The sequence below is a fragment of the Strongylocentrotus purpuratus genome, unplaced genomic scaffold (assembly GCF_000002235.5).
Source record: "Strongylocentrotus purpuratus isolate Spur 01 unplaced genomic scaffold, Spur_5.0 spur5_scaffold_20, whole genome shotgun sequence".
NCBI lineage: Eukaryota > Metazoa > Echinodermata > Echinoidea > Camarodonta > Strongylocentrotidae > Strongylocentrotus > Strongylocentrotus purpuratus.
Window position 1 is genome coordinate 32,849,969 of NW_022145606.1, and position 27,815 is coordinate 32,877,783.

Sequence of the window (27,815 nt, forward strand, 5' to 3'; positions counted from 1 at the left end):
ATGTATACTAAAAGAAAAGGATAACATAATATTCAGAATACCACCGAGGCTAGTAATCTTAAAACAAACAAAAAACTGGTACGTTTTGAGCTGTATTGTTTTTGTGACGAGAGGACAATTTTAGCGCTATAGAAAAGTGGGGAAAATTTATGAAGAATAGCTGCTTCGTCGATGAGCAGACATTATTAGGGACTTTTAGATTTGCGTGGACTGATACGTGTGACGTCCATTCAAGGCAGTGCATTAAAAGGACGTCGACCGTAGCAATCCCCATTGTCTTTGTGCGAATCTAAAAGTCCCTGTTTCCTAGATCATGCCGAACGTTCACCGTTTAAGTAGCCGGGGCTCCCATGATGAATCTCCCAGCATCTCCTGTAGATGTCAAACAAATAAACAAACAAACTAACAAATAAACAAACAAATAAATAAATAAGGTAGTTCTACATATACAAAATAGATGTTTTAATGTTTCTATTATCCAATACAAAATGGATATCAATGGGCTTTCTCATTGTTTGCATGTAACAAATACATTGCGAGGTCCGTAACCGGGGCGTTGACACTATTTTGATTTACGTCGGATTGGAAGAATACCATAGTGTAAACGTGCCCTATAAATGTATGCTTTTGAACGCCCCCATCGTCGATAAATGACATAAACGAGCTGACGTGGAGCCAACCACCATACCCTATATTTAAAATCATCCTATATATACATGATATTTTTGAGATTGTTCCAGGAAGATTAGGTGAAATAGTTTTCATTTTTATCATTCAAAACATCACAAGCTACAAGCTCGTAATACCTATACTCATCGATTAAAAACAATGTTTGCACTGTTTATTTTGCATTCAATTCCTGTACGATGTCACTTTCAGAATGGTCGAAAACTTGACCAGTCACTGACGCACAGTCCTACGTCAGGAAAATGACGCAATGGGCCAAGCTATGCTAATGAAGCGCATAAAGGCAATCAGTGCATGCGCCCGATCCTTTGCACAGTTTACTTTGCATCCCTTTTTTCTTGCACGATATACCACTCAAACATGTCACGTCCAAGACCGGATCAGTCAATGACGCAGTGCAACGTTAGTCAAATAACGCTTCGCGTGCAAGGGCCTAACAATGCTAATAATGTTCGACAAAGGTAATCGTTGCACTGCATGCGCCAATAATTCACAGCAACGTTTGCACTATTCATTTTGCACATATCATTATTTGTTGGGTTAAGATATCACTAAATGGTGTCGCGTCACAGAGCGCATCATTCATTGGCGCACTTCTACGTCAGACACAATAATGACGCATCGTACGTGTACAACGGGTTTAGGTTATCAATGTGATCATACATACCTGGACAAGCTCCTTTTGTTTGATGCCTGTATTCGGTCACGTCTGTGTCTCGAAGTTCGATGTTATGAAGCTCCATGAAACACCTACAAATTAAATAGTAATTACTAACTATTAGGCCTAAAAAAAGATGTTCCCAAAACATGGGTCGGTCGGTCGGAAATCTTTTTTTTTTTTTTCTTCTTCTTACTCTCTCCCTTTGGGCTGATATTTTTCAGTTTAAAATTAAAAAGCCGACGGTAGATTTCAAAATGTTGGGGTCGGTCGCAAAGGGCACTACAACATTTTTTTTAAAAATGCCTTGTATGTTCGTTAGTGACTTTTTTTAAAAACTCGAGGCTAAAGTTTTATCATAGTCTGAGAGAACCAGTCTGTAAGAGTCTTTCCACCCAAAAGCTTCATATCCAGCTATTGAGTACTAATTTTGTTTGAAATATTTGTTTTGAACTTGACTTCTAAGAAAGCATGTTTATGCTTGTAAGTTAACATCCAGGGGACGACGGCTTAAATGCATATCTGAGGGACTTGTTATTTAGGATTAACGCCTGATAGCATTGAGTTGGTTTCGAACCCGGGACCTTTCTGGTACGAGACCACTGCTCTAATGATAATTATAGGTACACTTATATATGGTGGCCCTGAAGGGACATCGCGAATAGACTAAATCGTGAAAAATATGCGATAAAATTCACGATATCGTCAATTTTATCGCATATTTTTCACGAAGAAATTCACGAAATTGACGATATCGTGAACTTTATCGTGAACTTTTCACGATGAAATTGACGATATCGTGAATTTTATCGTGAAAAGTTCACGATATAAAGTTCACGATATCGTCAATTTTATCGTGTACTCTATCGTGTACTCTATCGTGTACTCTCCTGACGGGCGCTTCGTAAACAAAACCAGCCCTAGCTGGGGGAGACAGAGAGAAGGAAAAAAGGGAAAGGGAAAGAGAAGATAAAAGGAAAGAAAGAATAATAAGAAGAAAAGAGGGAAACGGGGGGGGGGGGCGAAGGGCTCTTGCCTCCTCCTCACTCCCCCCCCCTCCCCGCCAAAAAATAAATCAGAGAGAGAGAGAGAGAAGGGAAAGGGAAAGGGAATGAGAAGATAAAAGGAAAGAAAGAAGAGGAAGAAGAAGAAAAGAGGAAAACGGGGGAAGGGCGAAGGACTCTTGCCCCCCCTCCCCCCCCCCCCAGCCAAAAAATAAATCAGAGGGAGAGAGAGAAGGGAAAGGGAAAGGGAATGAGAAGATAAAAGGAAAGGAAGAAGAGGAAGAAGAAGAAAAGAGGGAAACGGGGGCAAAGGGCTTTTGCCTCGTCCCCCCGCCCCCCGCCAAAAAATAAATAAGAGAGAGAGAGAGAAGGAAAGGAAAAGAGAAGAAAGAAAGAGAAAAACGAAAAAGAGGGAGAATAGGAAAGAAAGGAAAAAAAAAGAAAATAAAGGAGGCAAGAGCCCTTCGCCCCTGTTTCCCTCTTTTCTTATTCTTTTTCCTCTTCTTTCTTTCCTTTTATATTTTCTTTCCCTCTCCCTTCTCTTTCCCTTTATGGCGGGAGGGGGGAGGGGGAGGTAAGAGCCTTACGCCCTTCCCCCGTTTCCCTCTTTCCGTCTTCTTCTTCTTTCTTTCCTTTTATATTTTCTTTCCCTTTCCCTTTCCCTTCTCTCTATCTCTCTCTCTCTCTCTCCTATTTATTTGTTGGCGCGGGAGGGGGGAGGAGGCAAGAGCCCCTCTTTTCTTCTTATTCTTCTTCCTTTCCTTTTTTATTCTCTTTCCCTTTCCCTTCTCTCTCTCTCTCTCTTATTTATTTTTTGGGCGGGGGGATGCAAGAGCCCTTCGCCCCCGTTTCCCTCTTTTCTTCTTCTTCTTCCTCTTCTTTCTTTCCTTTTATCTTCTCTTTCCCTTTCCCTTTCCCTTCTCTCTCTATCTCTTATTTATTTTTTTGGCGGGGGGTGGGGAGGGAGGAGGCAAGAGCCCTTCGCACTTCCCCCGTTTCCCTCTTTCCTTCTTATTCCTCTTCTTTCTTTCCTTTTATCTTCTCTTTCCCTTTCCCTTTCCCTTTCCCTTCTCTCTCTTATTTATTTTTTGGCGGGGGGGAGTGAGGAGGAGGCAAGAGCCCTTCGCCCCCCCCCGTTTCCCTCTTTTCTTCTTATTATTCTTTCTTTCCTTTTATCTTCTCTTTCCCTTTCCCTTTTTTCCTTCTCTCTGTCTCCCCCAGCTAGGGCTGGTTTTGTTTACGAAGCGCCCGTCAGGAGAGTACACGATAGAGTACACGATAGAGTACACGATAAAATTGACGATATCGTGAACTTTATATCGTGAACTTTTCACGATAAAATTCACGATATCGTCAATTTCATCGTGAAAAGTTCACGATAAAGTTCACGATATCGTCAATTTCGTGAATTTCTTCGTGAAAAATATGCAATAAAATTGACGATATCGTGAATTTTATCGCATATTTTTCACGATTTAGTCTATTCGCGATGTCCCTTCAGGGCCACCATACTTATAGTACTAATTAAAATCCTACCCTAAATTTATCAGTCAGTCTTGACACTTCGCTAATCCCCAACTTTTAAACACTAGTTATTTTATTTTGCATTCATTGTTCTTTGCTTCTCAGACGGCAGACATATATTGTATCGGACTTTAAAAATTCAGAAATGCATCATGAATAAGAATTATTATTGTCGCCTGTTGGCGCTATTACAAAGGATCAATCTTGCCTTGCACGTAGTATTATCAGGAAACCACTCTACATCTTTTGCGCGTATAGAATTTTTCTCTTTTTGTACATCTTAACTCTGATAAAAGTTAGTACGAACAGGGGGAGGGAGAGAGAGAGAGAGAGAGAGAGAGAGAGAGAGAGAGAGAGAGAGAGAGAGAGAGAGAGAGAGAGAGAGAGAGAGAGAGAGAGAGAATGGTGAACAAACATACCTGTTGGTAAACGTCACGTTGCGTTCCCCGTTGGTTGCACAGACGGGAAAGTAGAGATTTTCTTTACAATGCTTCACCATTCTCTCACAGCTCGGGGAACCGTCCCGAGTCAGCACGCAGCGTTCGTACAGCTTGCATTCCTTGAAATAGGGATCCTTACCGCATTTTCCTTTTAGAGAAAAAGGAAAGTTTTTTTCTTACAATTCTTTAATCATTCTTCAGTTTATTAAAAAAAAAACACATGCAAAACATTAAATCCCCACTGCACTATATAGCTACTTGCGCCCTCTCTATAATGTAGCCACAATGCTTAATCAGTGCTTGGTGGTCCCCCGTGATCCTCTTTTTCTTATAGAGAGCTGATTTGATGAGATAACCACCTGTCAGTGACCTTGCAGGGAGGTCTAATCCCCCTGGCCAAACTAGTGCAGATGGGCTTTAAACTATATACAAAGCATCTCAATGTTAAATACAACGTAAATTAAATCAATTCACATAAAATAAGAAGAATAAAAGGGCCATCATTTTAAAAAGCCAACTGAGACTTGACAGGTTGATGGTCTCAAGAATGATCAAGTTATAAGATTACATTTTCGGCGGAGAAAAAAAACAATAAATGAAAACAAAGGCGTTGGGGGTATTAAAACAACTGAAAAAATAATGATAAATTGTTGATAAGAAGATAATAAATATAATTTATGCTTCATTTTAAATGAATTTAGAAACGGGATTGACTTATTGATGAATATAATGGCCTATACAATTTAAATGTTTTGTGTATCATCACCATCATACATGTAAGGAATTATTAATTACATTTTGTAAATGTTAGTAAACTTCATAAAAACATATTTTATGTACAATTTGTACATCAATATTTTGTTTTAACAAGACGAAAATGAGAAAATGAATAGTAATAACTTAAATAATTATATATACACATTTCAAATAAAACATAATCATAATTTATTTGTTAAAGTTTTGCAGGATGTCAACCTTCTACACTTTTCACGCTACTATTTTTACAAATATTTGATACAAATCTGTTAGTTTCAACGATGAACTTGAATTTGACTTTTCAATAACTCGTTTTGATTATTCGTTTGTAATTACAAGTAAGTACTAATTAATCTTCAGCAAGATATTTGCTTCTTTTTTGAAATTGTATATTGATTGTTTGCATATTTAAAGAGTCTTCAATAAGTACTTTCTATACGCTTCTCATTTTGAAATAGTATATTGATTTCTGCATAATAAATACATTTGTAATGATTACTTAATAACTCATTACGATATATATATATATATATATATGTATATATATATATATATATATATATATATATATATATATATATATATTTATTTATTTGTGGAGTCTATTTCAATAATAGATTTGAATTTGTTTTATTCATTTTTTCAAATTGATAATTTTTTTGATTAGTCAACTGATTCATTTTGCAATGTGTCAAGTCACGAAGGATTGATTTGGAAGTCGAATTTTATCCGGATGTAGGGGCAATTCTTTTCTGACTACAAAATTATTTAAAGCCCCACTGTTCTACGTGTAGCTACTTGCTCCCTCTATATAGAAAAGTTCCCCAATCGGTGCCTGTTGATCCCCATGATCCTCTTTTTCTTATGTTAGTTGAGAGCTGAGTTAATGAGATAGCCACCTGTCAGTGACCTCGCTGTGTGGTCTAATCCCTTCTGGCCCAGTAGTATTGACGGTCTTTAAGCTACGGTCACAAATGTTCGTACGAACGATGCGTTTGTACGAATTCCAGAGTTCGTAGAGATTCGTAAATGGGGCATACCTTTTTACGTCCTTCTTACGGAGTTCGTATGAACGCCGATTATTGTCTTTTTTTTCTCTCGTAAGAATGCCTCGAGTTCTTCTTACGTCAGACCAACGGTCATCTTTCGAGTTTTTGTTCTCGCAAGATGGTCGTACGTGTAACTGACGGCATTCTCAAGTCATTCGTAAGAACATCTTATGAATTTGTGTATGTTTTATCGGGTTGCTTTGCCTTACGGACGGTCTACGAACGCAGGTTTCGTACGGCCTTCTTAAGAAGATCCGAAATGGTCTGAAAATCGGTCGTACGGCATTCGTAGCAGTTCGTAATGGTATTTGTGACCGAGGCTTAATGTCTTATATCGCCAAACTTACCTCGGCATTTGCCTTGCGCGTCCTTGTGAAAACGGTCCGTACAAAACAAGCCTTCCTGACAGTCGTAGCGATCGTTGCACGGTTCTCCCAGCTTTTTCCCGCACAGACAGTAGCAGACTGATTGATAGGAGCCAACGGTCTGGTAGACTGGGATGAGCACAGACGTTTCTATCGGTTGGGTGTCCACCGCAACACCGTTCTCAAAGAGAATAGGCCTGATTTGCGGGGGGCTGCAATCACATTCCTTGATGAGGAATTTAAACAAAAAAGGGTGGGGAGAGGGTATCAGTAACAATAATGAAATATAACGATTTTAACGATATGATTATAATGATAATTTAGGAGGCGCGATAGCTCAGTCGGTAGAGCAGTGGTCTCGTGATCCGGTGACCCGGGTTCGAAACCAAGTCGATGCGCTATAGTGCCCTTTGGTAAGGCATTAATCCTCATTACCAGGTCCCTCGGAGAGGACCTAAAGCCGTCGGCCGTCTGGTTGCTTACTTACAAGCATTTATGCTTTCTTAGCAGTCAGGTAAAATACCCACCACCACATAACAATAATCATCATGAAAATGTTAAATTATTGATGATATTAATAATCACGATATCAACTGATGGAATAATGATAATACTAATACTGATATAAATACTGATGATATCGATAATGATGGTGACGGCGATGATGAATACTAGAGTATGATAGTAATAATAATGATAATAATAATAACAATAACAATCGTAAGAGCAACAACAATAGTAACACAAATAATTCGCTCTTGCATAGCGCGTATATGATATAAAGTCTCTATGCGCTTCTATAGATGGCATCCTATGCACACGTTGCGCCTTGAACGTTGATTTGTCGCCTTACAAATTTTTATTCATTTATTTATTTATTTATTTCTAATCTTTTGACAGGGTAGCCCATTCACCAACAAGTAGCGGTCTTCCATGGGGCCCTGAATAAACATGAACATATTTACATAATAAAGCATAACGTTTATACAGAACAGTTAAAAATAAATAATACTCGTTTGCAAAATAAACATCATTAACCTAGTTCAACAGTAATGTCAATAGGAAAATATTGATTAAGTCGCTATTATGATTGTGAAGCCATGTTAATATTACAGAACATGCACTTATGTATTATATTTATTATTATTGGATATTAGTTACACTGGCTTTAGCTACACCTAACGTAGCGCTTAACAGCAACACAAATTATATATATATAATGTAGATAAATTACTGTTGCCCAAGTTGGACAAAAAATTCTCACCTATTTGCATGAAATGATTTTGACAATATGGTTTAATATTTATAGATAGAGTTAAATCTTCTCAAAACATTTTCGACCGATCCAAAGAGTCATAAGAATTATGGTTTCAAGAAAGTATAAACATAATCTATCAAGAATAAACCATATTGCTATAACCGTTTCTTGAATGAAAAGAGGTAAGAACCAAATTATTCCGATTGATTTCTCACCGAGCACATCAAATCAGCTAGATTGTATCCTCTTATTGAAGCCGGGAAGCTGATTGTAGCCAACATTGCGAAGGCCAGAATTTTGAACGCCATCTTGGATCAGATCGTCTTGCAAAAGCTGTCTCCTAATGTTGTTATCTGCGTCCTTGTCTTCAAAGCAAAAACCTTGTTAAGAAATAGATGTGCAGGTTCCCTCCCGCACAGATTCAGATAGACTGAACCACCTCTTTAAAGTCAAAGCGTTAGTCAATTTTGAGCAAGTGCTGGTATTCTAAAGTGGGCGTGGCAAAGCGAAGATATGATTATTCATGTTTATGGTTAGCCAATCAAATGATCCCTCTGAAAACGGCTATTAATATATTAATTCATTCTGACGTATTCATTTGGTGCAAATAATAACAAAAGAAGATATTTGGTTGGCATCCAGCCTTTTTGTAGTTCCACAAAGTAATACTATGTTTTACAAAATGTCCTCAGCTCCATCCCTAATGATTTGTTTAACACGGATAGGTCTCTTAGCACTTCATATGCTATCTTCTTCTTCCTTTACATCATCTTCTTTATCTTCTTCTTCTTCTTCTTCACCGTCTTCTTTATCTTTTTCTTCTTCTTCACCGTCTTCTTCTTCATCATCTTCTTCTTATCCTTCTTCTTCTGTTTCTTCATCAGCATCTTCTTCTTATATCATTCCTGTGGTATTTGATAATAGATACATAATATAGTTGGTTTGATTATAATTTTGGGGGTAAAATTTGGTTTCGTTCTTCACCGGCACGCCCCTTTTTAACCAAAATAGCATATGTACAAGCGTCTTAAAATCACGATGACCATTTCTTCTTTACTCGACAGGGATTTTGTTTTACCCCTTTCTTCTGCAAAATCCTGAATCTGCCCCTGTTGAAAGTTTACATATCCGCACACATATGTTAACGATCTTTATCAATACGATCAATACGTAATGGCAGCATGTGTGTCATTGTTGACAAATGTCAGATTATTTTGAAGAGTGTAAAGGAAACGATTGAAATGCAGCGATTTCTTGTTTGTCTTACCTTAGAGACAGCTGAAACAAATATGATTTTGTTCTCCGGTGCTATTATCGATGTCATAGTTATTTTCCACCTTTTTTTCCCTTCTCCTTCTTCCCCCCTTTTGGTGGTTGTTTGTAGGATCTCCCTAATGACATGTTTCTTGCTACCAGGTTCCCCCCCCCCCCCCCCCCCCTCGCCCCACCACCACCTCTCTCTCTCTCTCTCCAGTTTTCTTTCACTTCTTCCTGTCTGTATTTAAATCAAATCCCTCTCTCTCCATTTTCTTTTTTCTTTCTCTATCTCTCTGTAGTTTCTTTTACTTCGTTCCCCGTCTCTATTTCTTTCACACACCCTCTCTCCCTCTTTTCGACTTCTTTCTCTGTCCCAGCTCTTCATCTCTCTCTCTCTCTCTCTCTTACCCTCTCTCTCCACTTTTAATTCTTCTTCCTCTCTCATATTTTCTACTCTCCCTTCATCTGTGTATCTTAATTGCTGTCTTTCTCTCACCCCATCCCCTCTCTCTCTCTCTCTCTCCCCCTCTCTCTCTGTATTCAATTTTTCAACAATTTCAAATGTTTAAAGCAGACCTTTCCTTCAAAACACATGTATATCATATCACATTGTCAAGAACTTAGCTTTTTTCAAAACCTTTTATTACCAAGTAATATACACATACATATTTACAAAGCTCTGATTGTAGGTTTGCCAATTCAAAGCTGACACATTCTTGGTGCAGAAAACATAAATCATACAGAAATGGGGCTATATTAAAAATGTATGGAGCTGGGAGTGATTGACCTCAATAAGGGTATTGAAGAAAAGGTACAGTATTGTTAAAAATGCAAAATATTCTGTGAGTCTTTCTTATCTTTTAATACACAATTGGAGGAATATGTTAATAGCTAATAGTAGCTATATCACATAAAATGGATTACAGTTAAATTGAAGTCATATTCCAAATACATGTGTATCTGTACAAATATTTTAGAATACATGTAAAAATGTCCACACCCCCAAAAATGTACCACAAAACTGCATTCAAGTGTGTACAATAAGGGTAGTTGAAATCCCAGGAAAAATTACTCCAGTTTGAGAAATGATTATTTAAAATATCTTATTCTTTCAGGTCTGGTGTGTTGTTCATGGTAGGTAAAGGGTTAGTGAGGAGCCGCGATGGCTCAGTTGTAGAGCAGTGGTCTCATAACTATGAGGTCCTGGGTTCGAATCCAAGTAAACTTGCGGTAGGGTTGATTTTCACTGACACAGGAGCCAGTGTCAGAAAACCAATAGAAAGGGAAAAAAATGTATGCCTTTTCTTGAACTGTAAGCACCATTACCCATTAAGAGCTGCAGTTCGTCGCTGTTTTCACGAAGTGACGGTAGTGAAAAAAAATTGCATTCACTTTGCGTGACGATTTTCCTCACTAATGTCACTTTGTGAAAATAGGGACGAATTATTACTCATATATTCTGGACTTCCAAAGTTTATCATTTCTTGTTCCCTTGAGTCTGTTATTGCATTGTAGTATAGAGGTGCAATGTAGAAGTGTCGTAGTCTAGTGGATACGTCTTCAGACTGTGAATCACATGGTTAGCGCTTCAAGTCCCACCGTGGTACTAATGTCCTTTGACAAGATATTAATCTGCATATGCCACTCTCCACCCAGGTGTTAAATGGTTGCCGGTAGAAAGAATGCTGTGAGCACCGAAAGCATTAGCGTAGCAGAGCCAAGGTAATATTGGGGTACTTTGAGCATCTTGCATGGTGGATATGCAAACTATTAAAATGTCCAATATTAATATTCTTAAAAAATATTGATCCAATGCTGTTATGATCTTGCACTCACACTGACGAGACCGACGACAGATCAGACAACCAACTGCAGTAAAATAAAACTGCCAAGAACACGTCGGTTTGGAATCAATCTGAGGTGGTTCAGTGGTATGACTAGAGTACAATTCCAAATTTTACGGAGATAATCATTTCTTGTTCCCTTGCTGTGTTGTGAGCGGTGATGTTGACGACGGCTGAAACTGTTTCTGCTGTTCGCTGTCCAACGTCTTGAGTAATCTGAACAGACCTGCTGCCTCCCGGATGTGGCTGAACTCAATACAGAATGCTTGCATCTCTATAAAGAGATCCTATGGAGAGACAACAGGAAAATATGGACTATATGTGAACAGATCAATTTGCAATTTGGACTGCAATTCAATACAAGCTAAACTTAAAGATAAAGTTGCGTTCTGGTCATGCGATTGCATTGTGAAAGAAACGGTGTGCAATCGATCAGAAAAAATTGATCATGTAGCATATAGGTATTGTATACTGCAAGGTTCTGGAATCATCAAAATGATAAGGAATTTGGCCCAGTCTTAAAAAAGTTACAAGCACTGTACACAGAAAGATGTATATGGGACTACACAAGTTTGACATGCTCAAATGAACTGTAAAAACACTCCATATTCATAGCTTTTACTTAAATATTGACAAAGATTAGTTACTTAATACTCATCTTTCAAAGAAATCTATTTCTATTTCGTATGAGTTTATTTAGTAGAATGTTATTATTATTACCATTATAATACATTAGTATATTGATGATTTTATTATGAAGTAATTAACTTTGTTCAATTACTTTGTACAACAAAAAACATCGGCTCTTGAGCTGTATAACATGCTCTCTTCAATAAAACAGTTCCACTCAATTCAACTCAATCACAAAATAATTGTCTGAAAATGCAAATTATATTCATGAACTCCAGACATATTATTGTTCATAAATGTGTTTTTCATATCCAACCAAAAAGCACTTACTTTGACGTTGATGATCTTATTGCGTATTAGGGACTGTAGAAAAACACACACCTGTTCAAAGAAGGCGAGACGGATGAGAAAAAAGTTGTAAATAAAGATCAACAAATAGTTACTGGCAAACTCAAGCCTCGTTCAAATAATAATGCAATGAACCAACCCAAATAACCCCCGCATCTCAATAAAAAAATCACAAGCCTAGTTTGAAAAGATTGATAAAAAATTGCTTGATTACCAATAATCCAGAAAAATATGATATTAAATTAACCATGCATTCTTGTAAGTTACAGCATAAACTAAGTGCATACCAAATTGTTTAGGGTTAATGCATAAAGCTCCAGTGGAACTTTGATTTGTTAGTTTAAAAAGGTTAGAAATACAAATATGACCCTCAGGCATACGTCCAGGTGCTTTATGGAACATCTGTTGCCTATTGCGTACATTAAAAAATCAATGATTTTCAAAGAGAATATTATTAAGTCACGTCTATCACATCTGATTAAATATTAGAGCATTGGAGGGCCTCCCTGGGTAATTATTTACTTCAAAGGAGAGAGTAAGAGGACAAATATTAGTAGAGCAAGAAACTGATTATGTAAAGCACAGGAGAGATAGAGGAAGGTTATCGATTGATGTGGAGAAGGGAGAGGGGGTTGTATTTTAAAAGGAGAGAGATAGAGGGGGAGGGGGAGGAGAGAGGGAGTGCCCAACAGAGAGAGAGAGAAGGGCAGACAATATGGGAGAGGCAGAGGGAGAAATAAGAGATTGACATGGAATGAGCATGAAAAGACACCTGAAGTATGCAAATATACATGTACATAGGTTAATGTCAGAAAGAGATTTTTTTTTTTTTAATTGAGAGAGAAAGGGAGGGGAGGAGATCGAGAAGTGTCATTGACATTTTGTTTGTAAAACATGACAAAGTGAGTAAGAGAGAGAGAGAGAGAGAGAGAGAGAGAGTGAGTTCGACAGAGAGTGATAGAGAAAATGATATATATCTTGGAAAGGAGACATAGAGATCTACAAGTCAACAGAGAGTGACAGAGAGTGAGAGAGAGTCAGAGAGGGAGAGAGAGAGAGTCAGAGAGAGAGAGAGAGAGTGATACATATAGAGAGAATGATATAGGAATGGAGACAGAGAGACAGAGACAGAGAGAGAGAGAGAGAGAGCGAGAGATCGACAGAGATTGAGTGATAGAGAAATAGAGAGAATGATATATATCTAGGAAGGGGGACAGAGACACAGAGAGAGAGAGATAAACTGACAGAGATTGATGGAGAAAGTGTATGCTCTCGTGAAAGAGAGACAAAGTCCCAGGCAACATAACCAAGAGATAGGTTTACTCACCAGCCTGACCAGTCTGTTCTGCATTGACTTGTCTTTGATCGTCTCACAGGTGGAGATGCAGTTGGAAATGTAAAGATGAACAAACTCCTGGGGCAAGTCTACTGCCTGCAAAAATACGGATCATATACAAAATTTCTTCAAAATTTACTTACATGAATGTTATAGTTCAATCTAAAATCAGATATTCTATGTGATTTTTGACAGTATGATCAAGATTTTATTTTTGCTGTACCACGTTCTATGCCATTATTTGTTGCATTGCTGTCCCCTCTTAGCTTTGTTGTTGTAGTTGTTTAATGTCACTTCTCTATTATGTTGACAAAAACAGGACCTATTGAAATACCCTTTGAAATTGGAATGAGCCACTCCCTATAAAGAAAATAAATATGTGATAAAGTAAATAAACAAATTAGGCCAAATAAAATAATTTTGTATTATAAAATGGCTCTAGTATTTTAAGCATCGTGATTGGTCAATACGCGTCACCTGACATGCACAAGTTTTTGATGCAAGCACGATTTTGCAGAAAAAAGCACAAAAAAGTTGTATTACACGTTACCATGGATATCCAGTGCACGCGCGTACGTGTGGAACGCGCTCCCTCGAGTGCATGTAGGCTACGCGTAGCTAATATTGTACGCTCCACCATGATCCCCAGCGCAGCGTACGCGTAGCTTTGCTCTAGCTAGCTAGCTAGAGCGGGGTATTAGTAGAAAGCAAATTTATATTTTACCTTTGCCTTGGATTTAGGCCTGTTTTGACTTTTTGGATTTTATAATGAAACCAGGAATTTCAGCTGTCTGATGTAGACTCGTCTCTAGACCCACTATGGATTTTATTTTTGATCAAGGCAATGAATCCCGTGGACTTTTTGGTAAGCCTGCAAGGTCTTAGTCTAGAACCAACATAACTCTAGATCTAGATCGAACTCTCGTAGACTCTCAACTTAAGATCTAAACTTTTGTTTGTTGCTATTTGTGTCGCTATTTTATAAAACAAATAACGCACTTGACCCTGTTGTGCGAAACGTAAATGCAGTGTACGCTCGGTTTCTTCAGATAGTGCGCACTGTGAACTCGCCGCAAGCGGCTCGTTCACAGAGCGGCACCAATCTAAAGAAACCTCGCGTGTACTGCATTCACTGCTATTGCACTCTGAGACGTGCGTTATTTGTATACTGTCTCATTCTTTCACTCTGTATTTTGTTATTAAAGTTGTTTCATAGCTATATTCTGAAGTGAAAATAAAATAGGAATCTAGTCAATGAGGGAACCATATCTTCTGAGATAATATAAAGCCAAACATATCTTTAAGGGTGACCCAAGGGAAACAGGAAAAGTGGCCACTGTAGACAGATGGTCTTTCTAGACAGGTTCTACAACACACATCTCTTCCTAGAGGAAGATCAAATGCATGGCCAGTGTAGACTGGTGGCCTTTATAGAGAGGTGGCCACTAAAACAGGTTTTGACTGTACATGTATTAGTGCTTTAACCCGACTTTTGATTAACATAAAGCCTGAAGTAAATTTCCCTGGGGTATATATCTGTTTGGAGCAAAGAGGGCATGTGCGTCAAGTATGAGTTAACGCCCTTCTGGCACCAAACAGACAAAATCACTTTTCATCTGAAAAGAATAGTGATTGAATCCCTTGAACGAGCTAATTTAGGACTTTGGTCATTTAATGGTAAAGCATTTTATAAGGATAATAATCTGGATTTATGTAGCGCTTAAAATGAAATACCGTCTCGAAGCGCTTTGCAGATATTATTACCCCCCGTCATTGGATTCATTGTGCACCATCTCCACTTCCTGCAGAGTTTTCCTACCATACAGTCACTGCGAGGGCACACATCATTTACTAACACAAAGGCTTTCGTCATCCTACCAGGTCCCCATTTCTCTCTCCTGGGTATAAAGCGGCAAATGTTGATTAATGCCTTGCCAAAGTACATTAGTGCTGTGTCCGGGATTAAACCCATGAGCCATGATCCTTGCAATACAAGTCTATTGGCTTAAAACACGTTCATACTGCCTGTGCTACAGCATTTTTGTACTGTACAAAAAAGGTTCAAAAACTGTACAATGTACACAAAAAGGCCTGATTTATTTGGAAGAGCGCCGTCTACTGTTCAAGACATGTATAACATCATTGCAGTGCTAATTAAACAGCAGGGCTAGGCAGTATACAGTGCTATGGTCTTGAAAGTACAATGCCCTAAGCACGTACATGTACGATGGCTGTAGCATGACGAGACTATGTGTCTTTCCCGCGGCCTGACTCGGGGCCAATCGGGTATAATACGACTACGGACGATGCGATCACAGTTTTCACGTGCATGCAACATACGCGAAAACTGAAGCGGGAGGAGAACTTTGGTCAGTTTTGCACCTTTTCGCAAACGCTAGCACGCTGAAAGTTAATCAAGTCCATTCGTTTACGTGCAGTTGTTCAAAAGAAGACGTAGATTGCGTCAACCAGTATTCCCCATGCTACAGCCCCTTTAAACCACTCTACTACGACACCTCTAACACAATTATGATTATTATCTTGAAGATTAGCACGTCTGAGAAAGTCAAAAGCGTTTACCGTTGTGAGTCTGTTGACGACCTCCATCGAGTGAAGGGACATCTCCATATTGACCAGGACGGCGAAGTATTCCGTGATCTGATTGGACTGAATCAAACGTAGCAAGATCTCTATGGCAACCAGGGGATTGCTCTCCACCAACCCTGGTAGCTGTGAAGCAAAAATAAGAAAGGGAAATAGAAAATGTTTTACTTCATTCTGAAGGTGTAAAAAGAATAGGGTAAATGTATTACCGGTATTTTCCATTTCGTAAGATGTTGGAGTAATTTGGAAATAGTCCCAAACAAACATATTCTAGTAAACACAACATTTTTGTGAAAGTCATAAAATGATATAAGATCTGGGGGTGTTTCACAAAGATCCTAAGTTGAACTTATCTCTAAGTTGGACTTAACAGTTATGGAAAGCCGTTAGTATACTTTAAGTATTTTGTAAAAGTAATTTTAAAAGGCAAAACACTTTGATTCAAATCATTCATATTTTCTATTATCATGGAGATTTCATGTTCTTGATGTGGAATTTATGAAAAGTCTAAAATACTTGAATTTTTTATTTTGAATATATTTCATTATAAGGCTACAAATGGCTCTCCATAATATTTAAGTCCAACTTAGAGTTAAGGTTGACTCAGAATCTTTGTTGAACACCCCCTGGACTGCAGCTATTCAATACTTATAGTTTTTGGAAAACACATCAGATATATACATGTATGTGTGGGTTTGTAACTTTGTATGCAGCAAAGTAAAACTAGAATTAAAATGGTAAATCTGACTTTTCATGTGATACAAAACCTAATCTATATTCAAAGGGTTTATGATAAATTAAACAGATGTAGTATTTCAATTAAATTTGTTAACATTCATGATACTAACATTAAAACTAATATTGGCTTCCTTGCCCCTCTAAGACAATCAAAATGTGTTCACTGCTCTTATTAGGTATCCATCATATAAGATTTTTCATCTTTTCCCATTCACTAAGCAGCTAATACTGCAACATGAGTGTATCTGATTTCAGTACATGTCTAAGGAAGTGAAAATGAACAAAGATTCCTTACCTTTGTAGGTGTTAATCCTATGTGGTAAACCAATTTGGGATCTTTTTCCAGTCCACTAAAATGAGCACACTGTTCCCACATGTGTAGGCGTTGGTCCTATGAGATACACCAACTTTGGATCTTTTTTCCAGTCCACTATTAAAGCAGCTGCTGCTTTTATTGCAACGTGAGTGAATCTGATTTCAGTACATGTCTAAGGAAGTGAAAATGAACAAAGATTCCTTACCTTTGTAGGTGTTAATCCTATGTGGTAAACCAATTTGGGATCTTTTTCCAGTCCACTAAAATGAGCACACTGTTCCCACATGTGTAGGCGTTGGTCCTATGAGATACACCAACTTTGGATCTTTTTTCCAGTCCACTATTAAAGCAGCTGCTGCTTTTATTGCAACGTGAGTGAATCTGATTTCACTTCATGTCTAAGGAGGTGAAAATGTACATGGTTTCCTTACCTTTGTAGGCGTCAATCCTATGTGGTAAACCAATTTGGGATCTTTTTCCAGTTCGCTAAGCACCTCCTGTTATTGTTGAAACACTGCATGTCTAAGGTGGTGAAAATGAACACAGTTTCCTTACCTTTGTAGGCATCAATCCTATGTGGTAAACCAATTTGGGATCTTTTTTGAGTTCACTAAGCACCTCCTGTTATTGTTGAAACACGATGGCCCGAATTCACAAAGCAAGGTTTGAGCTCAGACCAAGGTTTGACCTCAAACCTCCTTTTGTTTCGCCAAACCTCCTTTTGTTATTTACAAACCTGGTTTGTAAATAACAAAGGGAGGTTTGGCGAAACAAAAGGAGGTTTGAGCTCAAACCTTGGTCTGAGCTCAAACCTTGCTTTGTGAATTCGGGCCTGCATGTCTAAGGTAGTGAAAATGAACATAAGTTTCCTTACCTTTGTAGGCGTCAATCCTATGTGATACACCAATTTGGGATCTTTTTCCAGTTCGCTAAGCAGCTGCTGCTGTTGTTGGAGCATGAGTGTCTCTTTGAAGGCCTTGGCCATGAGTCTCTTAACCTCCTGCCCAGCACTGTTGGTCTGGCACATTGTGGAGTCCCATGCAATGGTATGGTTGCCGTCTGAAGGGTTCATCCATAATAACTGGGAAGGAGGTTGATAAAGATAAAGTGAGAGTGTCATCAACTTGATGAGAATGAACACCCGGTGAGAAGAAAATGGACTTTTAACTCTATATAACTCTATATGCAATAAAATTCAAAACAAAACTGTCAACAAGCCAAAGATAAAACACAGACTAATGGTCGATGAAATACAATTTAACATCTATATCGGAAAGGAGTAAAATTACAAATGTAAAGTTCAAAGTCAATTCAGAAAACTCAGGAACATAGAAATGTAAAGAGAAAATGGACATCCAGATACTGGCAATACAATTCTAGGAAAGTACATATAAAAAAATGAAAAAAACAAACAACTATTTTGCTCGGGTTACATGTTGTACAATTTGTTCATTTATTCTTTCCTGGGAAAAAGTTGCCAATTTGATACTTACCTCATCCTCACATATGTGTAGCGGGGGTGGTAGACGGATAAACTCGGGGGTAAAGGTCGTTTCCATGGGAGGCTTTGACCCGCAGATGAGGGCCTCCACCACAGGCTGGGCTATTTGAGGGTCAAAGACCGAGCTAGAGGGAGTAGGATGGAAATGTACAGATTTGTCATGCTCGTGGTATAATGGCATCCTGGGCCCCATTTCACAAAACTTAACATCAGTGAAAAAATTCTATGGAATGCTAGGTTTCATCTTCCTCCTTCAATATTCATGACAAAGATAATCTACCGAAGTCTTTGTTGAAATTCAGTTCATACTCATATTAACTTTTTCTTCCCATTTCATTGCAAAATTTATTTTTTAGACACTTTTCATTGAAGGATTAAAATAATCTGTACAGGGTGAATGAGTTGGTAACAGGCACTCCATAAAAGTATGGTCTAACTTTATAGTAAGCGCTAACGTAGTACGCGCTACCGGAATAACACCCATTATCATTATTCCAGGGTAATGATATGATTGCAGGGCCCTCGGGGAGAACAGTATGAATACTGATGAGGCTACTCTGGGTAAAGTAGACATATTATTAGTATTATTATTTATCAAAAAAAAAAAAAATATATATATTAGTATCATTATTCCTTTACCTGGCATCAGGATCAGGATCGTTCATGATGCATGAGAGACCTGCCTTGCTGAGACTCGGGAGCTCTGACTGGCGTTCAGCTAGGGCTAGCTGAAGACCTGTAATGTCAATATGAGGGGCGTTGGGACCAGGATCCATAGCAACAATCTGACGCGGTGATTTCTTGAAAAGCTTAACAGAAATTTATAAAGATGTCGTCATGAAAATGGGTTTTATTTCCAAACTCCAAAGCAGGATTTCATATAAGGATGTAAATGCTCTTCTTGCAACATTGTCAACTGCCAAGTGACTGCCGCAGAAGGTTACTTTATCTTTAAAGCCCCACTGCACTACTAATAGCTACTTGCGACCTCTTTACAGCAAACATTGCCTAAGCGGTGCCTGTTGTTCCCCCATGATGCCCTTTTTCTTATGTTAATTGGGAGCTGATTTGATGAGATAACCACCTGCCAGTGACCTTGCAGGGAGGTCTAATCCGTCCATGCAAAACTAGTGCAGAGGGGTTTTAAATAGTCAGACACAATTTTTTGAGAAAATTGAGCAAAAATCAGGGTGATCCAACTTGGGCTTACCATATTTCATATACAGAGGAACTGGGGTCATGGACAAAAATCACCAGTTACATCAGGGTAAAAAAAAGAAATATGTAGTAGATGCCCAGTATATAATGCATCTTTTCTTTTCAAATATGAAATGTTTACCTCTCTAGGCGGGTTAGTTGTGGTGATAAGCTGGGAGAGGAAGTATCTCTCTGATTTGCCGATCGGTCCAACCAGGATAGGTCCACTGATCTTGTCATCCTCCATTCTGGTCTAGAAGTAGAAAATGAACAATTTTTTGTATATACCACAGTACCATTAACGGTATAGACCATTTTTGGAATCACCCCCCTCCCCCCCCCCCCCCCTCCTCCTCTCAAAAAATGAAATTGAAGTTCTTATTACCAATCATGTGAAAGAATATGTTTTGACTAATACGTGATGATACAAATTTTGCCGGGAAACCGCCTACTAATTGATATATTTGGTAAATTAGTTTATCTATTTGGACATGAAAGACATAACGCATGTGTCGCGCACGTGTGCGTAGTCCCATATACATCTTTCTGTGTACAGTGCTTGTAACTTTACGAAGACTGGGCCAATTTTCTGATCATTTTGATGATTCCAGAACCTTGCAGTACACACCAATACTTACATGTATATGCTAGATGATCAACCTTTTCTGATCGATTCCACAACGTTTCTTTCACAATGCAATCGCATGACCATAACTGGTCTTTATCTTTAACAATGTTAAATCTGAGATGCACGGCCCTATGTGTTATCAGCGTCTGTGATATGGTGTAATATTGAAGCCCTAAAAAAAGTGCGCTTCAAAACGATCAAGAAGTGCCTCAAAAAACTAAAAATCGTTCAGTGACCGGTTTTACCATACTTGTTTTCCCCAATAGACTGTGGTGTTATGAAAACCATTAGGAAAACACAAAATTTGATTTCGATTTTCAATCATAAATATCTTGATAATCAGACAAGCGATTGGCTTGTAAAAGTCATGGGGTTCCTGACTGACCTAAAGGTTTATAATTACCATTGCACCCTATCCAATGAAAATACAGCTTTATATCAATGAAAAGCTGAAACTGCTGAATGAACATAGAATATAAATATAAAGGAATAACAAATATATTTCCCTTTTAGTATTGCACATAAGTACATTCAAACCTCATTTTCTGCACCCCTCCTAATTATGGGTCGAATCTGCAGCAGTTAAGGCGACGCCTTAACATTTGGAGTTGATCGGCTCGCCTATATAGCTGAGGTGATGAGCCGTGCCTAATCAATGTGAGGTTATTGTAAATATGCGTACTCCAAATAAGATGTCATCACAAACTGAAGTATGTAATTCCTGATGAAACTATTGACTCCTTCAAGTTTTCCCACTATCTAAAAACGATAAGGATCTGGAAACATCTACCAGGCTCAGCAGTCAATGCAAAAGGAATAACCTCCTGCTCTACCCTCCATCAGAATGATGCAGCCTCCTGTTAGGCTCTCACATAGTTTATTAGCATGATTTTTATGGGAAGCTTACTAACCAAAACATAACCATTATGCATAAGTACTGCTATCCATAACGCGTGCCAAAATAAATAGCAAACCTTTATGAAAAGCGGCCCTTGTAAATAGCCAGCAAACCATAGAAAATTTACCTTGCTATGCATAAGGACCATTATTCATAAGGACCGCTATCCATAACGTGTGACTAAATGAATAGCAGTCTTTTATAAAATTGCGGTCCTTATAAATAGCAAGAAAAACCTTTTTTTATTTTGGACTGGACTTAGCATATTTTACTGTAAATTGACAAGTGCTTTGTCCACACACCATTTCTGCACTTTTTTGGCACTCACTGCAGCTACTCGCCTCACCTACCAACCCAGTATAGCTTCCTGAGTGAGCTGCTAAAGAGATTACTCAAACAAGTACCAAGAACTTCTCTCTATCCAAGAAATGAGTTTAACAGTTTTCACTTAGTATGGCATCACAGCTTCCATTTGCATAGAGTGACCTGTGGGCAATTCCACGGTAACGGAAGGACACTCAGACAAGATTTTTGAACTTCAGGTTCATACTAAAAGAACTGTTTTATTAGTATAAGATGTGAAACAGTACAGATATAATACCTATATAAGTGCCTTCAATTCTCCCCCAAAAAATTGTCATTATAGTTAAGTAGTTTAAGAATGTGCATATTAATTATCTCGGTAACGGAAGGACATAAAAATGGACATGGTTTTTCCAGTTAATTAGTGTTTATCCAAACTTTGTGAAGTTGATGAAGCTTTCCACTTGACTGAAACACATTTTGTTCCCCATAGTTTAATACATACTAATAAAACATTTCTTTTAGTATGAACCTGAAGTTCAAAAATCTTGTCTGAGTGTCCTTCCGTTACCGTGGAATTGCCCCTGTGTTAAACACATGGTGTCAGGGCCTACTTACCTAGATTTCCTTATCTTTCTATGCTCATTACTCAGCCACTATACCTTTTCTAAACTAAACAAAATGTCTGGCACACATCATTTAGTTGTAATCTTGAACATTCAATGTAAATTTTGTTGGATTATGTGAGAATTTTATTTTTTTAAATTAACCAGGGGGGTGTTTCACAAAAAGTTTGACTTGACAATTATGGAAAGCCGTTAGCATGTATGAGAATATTTCATAAAATGTTGATTCAAATCATTCATATTTTCTATTATCAAGGAGATTTCATGTTCTTGATGTGAAGTTTATGAAAAGTCTAAAATACTTCTGCTTTTTAATATATTTTATTTTAAGGCTACGAATGGCTCTCCATAATTTTTAAATACAACTTAGAGTTAAGTTCAACTTAGGATCTTTGTGAAACACCCCCCTGAACACAAGTTTATACACATGCATTCATATACACTATGAACATGACTGACAAAGAAAGCGGACAAATTATACAGTTCCTCAGGTAGACAAATGTGTAGAACAGGTGTCACATGCATATTCACCTTTTTTACATAATAGCAGTGAAGGGAAGTTTCTTTGCCAGTCATGTCCATAGTGATACTTACCAAGACAAGAGAGAACAGTGGTGCGAATGGGTTGTTCCCAATGGCCTCTGAGCGGTACATCTCCCATAGTAGGAATAGAGCTGCGAGACGCTGAGGGGGTGTGGGTAAAAGGTCAGGGCTGCTCAACAGTAGAACCTAAGTATGAAATATTAATCAAGAATGGAATGACTAATTAAAGCCCCACTGCACTATTTATAACTACTTGTGCCCTCTATATAGCCAATAATGGCTAAGCGGTACCCGTTAATCCCCCATGATGCTCTTTTTCTTATTTTTTTTTTATTGAGAGCTGATTTGATGAGATAACCACCGGCCAGTGACCTTGCAGGGAGGTCTAGTCCATTCTGGCCAAATAAGTGCATAGGGGCTTAAATGTTCATGAGTGATATGGTCAAACTGTTTCATGAGAATATAGTAAAGAATTGATAGAAGGAAATAGTTGTTCCCATTTTACAAATACAATTCATATTTTTTCTTTGGAGGTAGAGGGCCAAGGGACAATAGTGGTAGACGGTTATGTAGGTCGGATGGAGGGTCAGATGGAGGGCAGATAGTGGTACTAATATAAGGATAGCTGTCCTAGGTCCTATAGATACTGTCAGAACTGGGGAGTGTTTCACAAAAACTAAGATCAACTTTAAGTTGGACTTAACTATGGCAGACTGTTCATGCAGCCACTAGTTGCTCTCACCATTATGATCTTAAGATAATTTTGTTTCCCTTCAATAATGAATCATCAAAAAATGTAAATTCTGTAGATTCGTGACCGCTATTTGTACGTCCCTTCAGAGACCAATACCAGTAAATGGTGAGAGCAATCGGTGGCATGAAAGGCCTGACAGAATTAAGTCCAACTTAAAGTCGATCTTAGTTTTTGTGAAACACCTTCCAGTGAAGATATCCATACATACCAGTGAGGATCCGACCTTGAAGTGCTCTTGTTTGTTGAAGCTTGCATGGAAGGCCTGGGTGAGGGATTCAAATGATTTATTGGTAGTGGCTTCATCCCACAACAACCTGTAAATAAGAGAGAAACAGCAAAATTTAGACTAGAACTACATTTAGATCAGGGTAGTCTAGATTGCAGACAGACCCTTGTCATTCGTATACAATAAGGGAGTTTACAGATACAATCTGCGCATGGGCAGATAAAGGTCATTTGTACCAAAATGGTAAAACCCACAAAGATGAAAACTGGATATGCGCTCATGAAAGTTATGTAACATTATTCATTTATGCACCAACGGTACATTCTATGATACGCAGGTGAAGTATTCTTTTCAAGAGGTCAAACAAAAGGTATTCATGAAGCACATCTAGGACTTTGGCAGTTATTATTCTAAGATGCTCAAAGTGGAACTTCTCCATGTGTAAAAGATCTGTGGATATTTGGGGTCATTTGTACAATGTGCCATCTGTAAACTCCCTTATAGAACAGGGTGTGAAATGCAAGGCTATGGACGGCAACTCACAGACCCTGCACTGTAGTTTGTAGTTGCTCGTGACCGCTAATTATTTGATATAGCCTGAAAGGCCAGCGGAGAGGACATACCCGGTAAGGCAGGCAGTCCCTTGGTTGCTTAGTTACAATCCTACACATTCATTCTTAGCAGTCAGCTAAACAAAAAAAAAATTAAATGCATAGATTTCTACTTCTAGGATACATTGTAATTCATCAAGGCCACTGTCAAATATTGGCCAGGTGCGGGAAAGTGTGATTTGGGACACATTTTAGGTTTTGTTTACCTGCCTCTCCGTGCGGTGGTATGGGAGCCGGTTAAGGCTCACTGGAATACCATATCATAAAAAACATTTCCAGAGAGCCCTTAAGGCTAACATAGACTAGTCTAGTCTACATGTACTTTACTTTACTTTACTTTAATACACGATGTTGTAGGTGTATAGCCTGTTCATCGATCCAGGATTCTTCCATGATTACTGCTATTTGTGTAGTCTAGACCCTAGATCTAGAAAAAAAAAGTAGAATACAGGCTCAGACTCAGACGCTCATCAGTGATTTATGAAACACCCATAAGCCTTACTTCAAGCATGCAATTACCTATATGTGGAAAGCTAAGGGTCACAACTTAGACAAAACTAGATCTAGACATGTGAACGCAATCACAGTTTCACACATTTCCCCACACATTCACATTGTCATTGACGTTGACATTGGATTTTTGGAAGAGAAATCGTTGAGTTCTGTCGAGAGTTGAGACTAGATCTAGATTCACGATCTACTCTTTAGAGCATAAGGAGTATTATCAAATGAAGCACTCTGGGAAAGTTAATCAAAACCCTTACAATTTCTAATCAAATTGCACTTGCAGACAGACGTCGATACAAGCAGGCAAGAAGACCAAAATCTGTGTTAAATCTCTACTCGGTCCCATACGTGCTTTTTCGTGTTGTACCGGCGAAGTGAATACTAACGTTATTTTTAAAATTGTAAGGCGAGTTAGATAAAGATCCATCTCCTAATATAATCATTATTCCCCGTAATGAGAAGATTGATGAACATACCCCGTAAGATTCACGCTATCCTTTTTCGACAAACCTTGGTCCATTCTATAAAATAAGAGCGGTTGAACAACATGAAATCAGGAAAATCTACTTTGACGTCAGTGAATTTCAACACCGCCCTCTACGTTATTGTTGGGATGTTGGTTCGACAGATCTCTCGAATGGTCGACAGCCACACACAAAATTAAATGATAAATAAATCTTTACCGTCAGATGAGCATTCATGGCTCTAGGTGAAATCCAGGGGGTAGAGCCCCCGGAAGCTCAGGGGTTTTAGGCATTTAATCACGGTCAGATGAGCATATTTTGATTCTTTATTATTTTGTGACACTGGCAGTTCACTATTCTTTCTTTCTTGCTCTCTTTCTGTCTATTTCTCTTAAACATACTTTTTCCAAAAAAAATGGGGGGAAGGGGGGGGGGGTGGTCATTTCAGCAAACATTTGTAAATCACTGTTATGGAATCATTTGAATTTTACCCCCCCCCCCAAACCCTCCCTCTATCTGTACTCCAGTGCCCCCCCCCCCCGATCTACATCCAGTGGCGTAGACAGGTTTGTACACCTGGGGGGGATGACTCAGGGACGGATCTAGCTTTTTGCTAAGGGGGGGGGGTTGACCAAAATAATGACGATGCAGAGCATCGTCCACGAGCCGCGAAGCGGCGAGCCGATTTTTTTGGGGGGTGTTTATTTGAACCCCGTAAGTGATGTTTTCCTGGCATCTATTAACACAATGGAGACCATAAAAAGCAGTGCATGATAACGTCTTTTTAAATCAAGTAACAGTTAAATACACAGTTATATCCAGAGTTATCATGTGTTTGGTTAAGTTACCAGATGAGTTGAATATCTTCTCACAATATTTGCACTTGAAAGGGTTTCTCTCCAGCGTGCGTTCTTTTTTCTTTCTTTTTTTTTTTCTTTTTTCTTTTTTTTCCCTTTTTTTTGTTGTTTGTTTTTTGGGCCGCCCAAGGGGGGTTTAAACCCCCTAAACCTCCCCCGTAGATCCGCGCCTGTTTAATCTTGTGGTTATCTTGTGGTTTCCAAACCACAAGATAACCACAAAATACTTGTAAGATTTTCTTTTTCTTACCGTCTGAATTGGCTTTCACCTTGTGAATGCGGCTAATAACAATAAACACAATTACAATAATGATGAGGATTATTATTATCATCATCATAATTATTATTATTATTAATATTATAATTGTTATCATTATTATTATTACTATTATTATCATCATTATAACTTATTAAGTAAGCAAATATCATTCCCCAAAACCTGGGGGGGATGATTGTACATGCCATCCCCCCCACCGTGTGAGGTGGGGGGGATGCATCCCCCTCATCCCCCCCGTTGTCTACGCCCCTGTCTACATCTACATCTTGTTGGCGGGAAACTACCTTTCTTCTTTCTCTTTCCCCCCCCCCTTTCCCTTTCCATTCCCTTCCTTCTCTCTCTTTTAGGTATGCGCGGGGGGGGGGGGGGGCAGAGGCAAGGGCCTTTCGGCCCCCGAGTAACAGATGTTGGCGGGATTAACCGCAACTGATCTCCCCTTCTTTTCACCCTTTTCTTTTCTTTTCCCTCCTTTTTTCCTTCCCTTTATCTCCTCTTTTCCTTTTTTCTTTCCCTTTCCTTCCTTCTCTCTTATTTTTGTGATGGTGGGGGGGGGGGGGGGGGGGGGGGGGGGGGGGGGGGGGAGGCAACAGCCCAGGAGGAAAGGCCCTTTTAGCCCCTCCCACAATCTCATTCTTCCCCCTTTTCTTTTCTTCTTCCTCCTCTTTCTTTCACTTTCTGTCCTCTTTTCCTTCTCTCTCTCTCTCTTTTTGCACCCCCCCCCTGGATCCGCGCCTTGGCGTTATTACCCATTTTTTTTTTTTGTCCTCGGTCAGTCTGGCCCTGAGAGCAAAACAAAATACCCCTTAACGCGTATACCGGCGCATTCAGCTGGATTTTGAACCATTTTGAAAAAAAATTAGGCCTACCCTTTTTCCTGAAAATGGCCCAAATGCAGCACCGAGCGGACCGCTTCCAATCTCAAAAAGCACCCTTTAAATACGCGTTTTTTTTTGGTCACGCATGCTTATAGTATTTATATTTGACTGAGTTCGACTTTGACTTAGAATTCAACTGGCCCATTTCAATTTCCAGGGTTACCAGTTGGATTTAACTGGTCTAACTGGACCAATCAACTACCAATTGAAAACGTAATTAGTAATTAAAGGCATAAGTAGCACTTGTACTAATTAATTTTGCCAATTGGCAACAACCCAGTATAACTAGATCGTCTGCAATTTCCAATGTAAAGGCATTGGTTATAGATAGACTTGTTAACTAAATATTTTGAATATGACTTACTTGACTTAGGTGCATAGGACGGTGTGTCCCCTTGCTCCCCTGCGAGAAATCATGCTCCAGTCTGATCTGTCCTGGGCTCGTTGCTCTGCCTCTTGTGTGGATAATCCCACATCGCATTGAACCTGGTCCTTCCATCTCTTTGGAGGGCGTCCCCGTGGTCTGCGTCCATGAAAGTCATTTTGGAATGCTTGGTATGGTAGGCGGTGATGCGTCATGCGTAAAACATGGCCAAACCATTTCAAGCGACGTTTGGTTATTTCCTCGCATATGGTGCTTGGGACATTCAGTCTCTGCCTGATCGCATCGTTCCTTATCTTGTCCATTAGGTGAACTCCAAGGATGGTCCGGAGACACCTCATTTCAAATACCT

General features: G+C 38.8%; 2 protein-coding genes across 2 annotated transcripts; both read right to left on the bottom strand.

The window, feature by feature from the left end:
- Nucleotides 1-249: 249 nt before the first annotated feature.
- On the bottom strand, nt 250-8,182 carry LOC115927112. Its single transcript, XM_030992586.1, has 5 exons — nt 7,957-8,182; nt 6,466-6,709; nt 4,293-4,461; nt 1,355-1,437; nt 250-372 (listed from the first exon to the last, which is right to left on the bottom strand). The coding sequence occupies exons 1-5, from the start codon at nt 8,047-8,049 to the stop codon at nt 332-334; spliced, it is 630 nt and encodes a 209-aa protein (XP_030848446.1). The 5' UTR covers nt 8,050-8,182; the 3' UTR covers nt 250-331.
- A 1,436-nt stretch (nt 8,183-9,618) lies between these two features.
- On the bottom strand, nt 9,619-25,210 carry LOC592272 (CCR4-NOT transcription complex subunit 11). The gene is made up of 11 exons (XM_030993260.1): nt 25,085-25,210; nt 23,473-23,578; nt 22,562-22,696; nt 19,655-19,765; nt 18,955-19,124; nt 18,308-18,440; nt 17,689-17,895; nt 15,737-15,886; nt 13,148-13,252; nt 11,803-11,853; nt 9,619-11,129 (listed from the first exon to the last, which is right to left on the bottom strand). Exons 1-11 carry the CDS (start codon nt 25,126-25,128, stop codon nt 10,968-10,970), a joined length of 1,374 nt encoding a protein of 457 aa, XP_030849120.1. The 5' UTR covers nt 25,129-25,210; the 3' UTR covers nt 9,619-10,967.
- Nucleotides 25,211-27,815: the final 2,605 nt, after the last annotated feature.

Coding starts and splice junctions, on each gene's coding strand:
- LOC115927112 (XM_030992586.1), bottom strand. CDS start 8,049: ATGGCGTTCAAAATTCTGGCCTTCGCAATGTTGGCTACAATCAGCTTC. Junction 6,710..7,956: donor TAGCTGATTTGATGTGCTCG/GTGAGAAATCAA, acceptor TTCCTCATCAAG/GAATGTGATTGCAGCCCCCC. Junction 373..1,354: donor AACAAAAGGAGCTTGTCCAG/GTATGTATGATC, acceptor TGACATCTACAG/GAGATGCTGGGAGATTCATC.
- LOC592272 (XM_030993260.1), bottom strand. CDS start 25,128: ATGGACCAAGGTTTGTCGAAAAAGGATAGCGTGAATCTTACGGG. Junction 19,766..22,561: donor CACTGTTCTCTCTTGTCTTG/GTAAGTATCACT, acceptor TTCTACTTCTAG/ACCAGAATGGAGGATGACAA. Junction 15,887..17,688: donor TAGGATTGACGCCTACAAAG/GTAAGGAAACTT, acceptor TTTGCTTCACAG/CTACCAGGGTTGGTGGAGAG.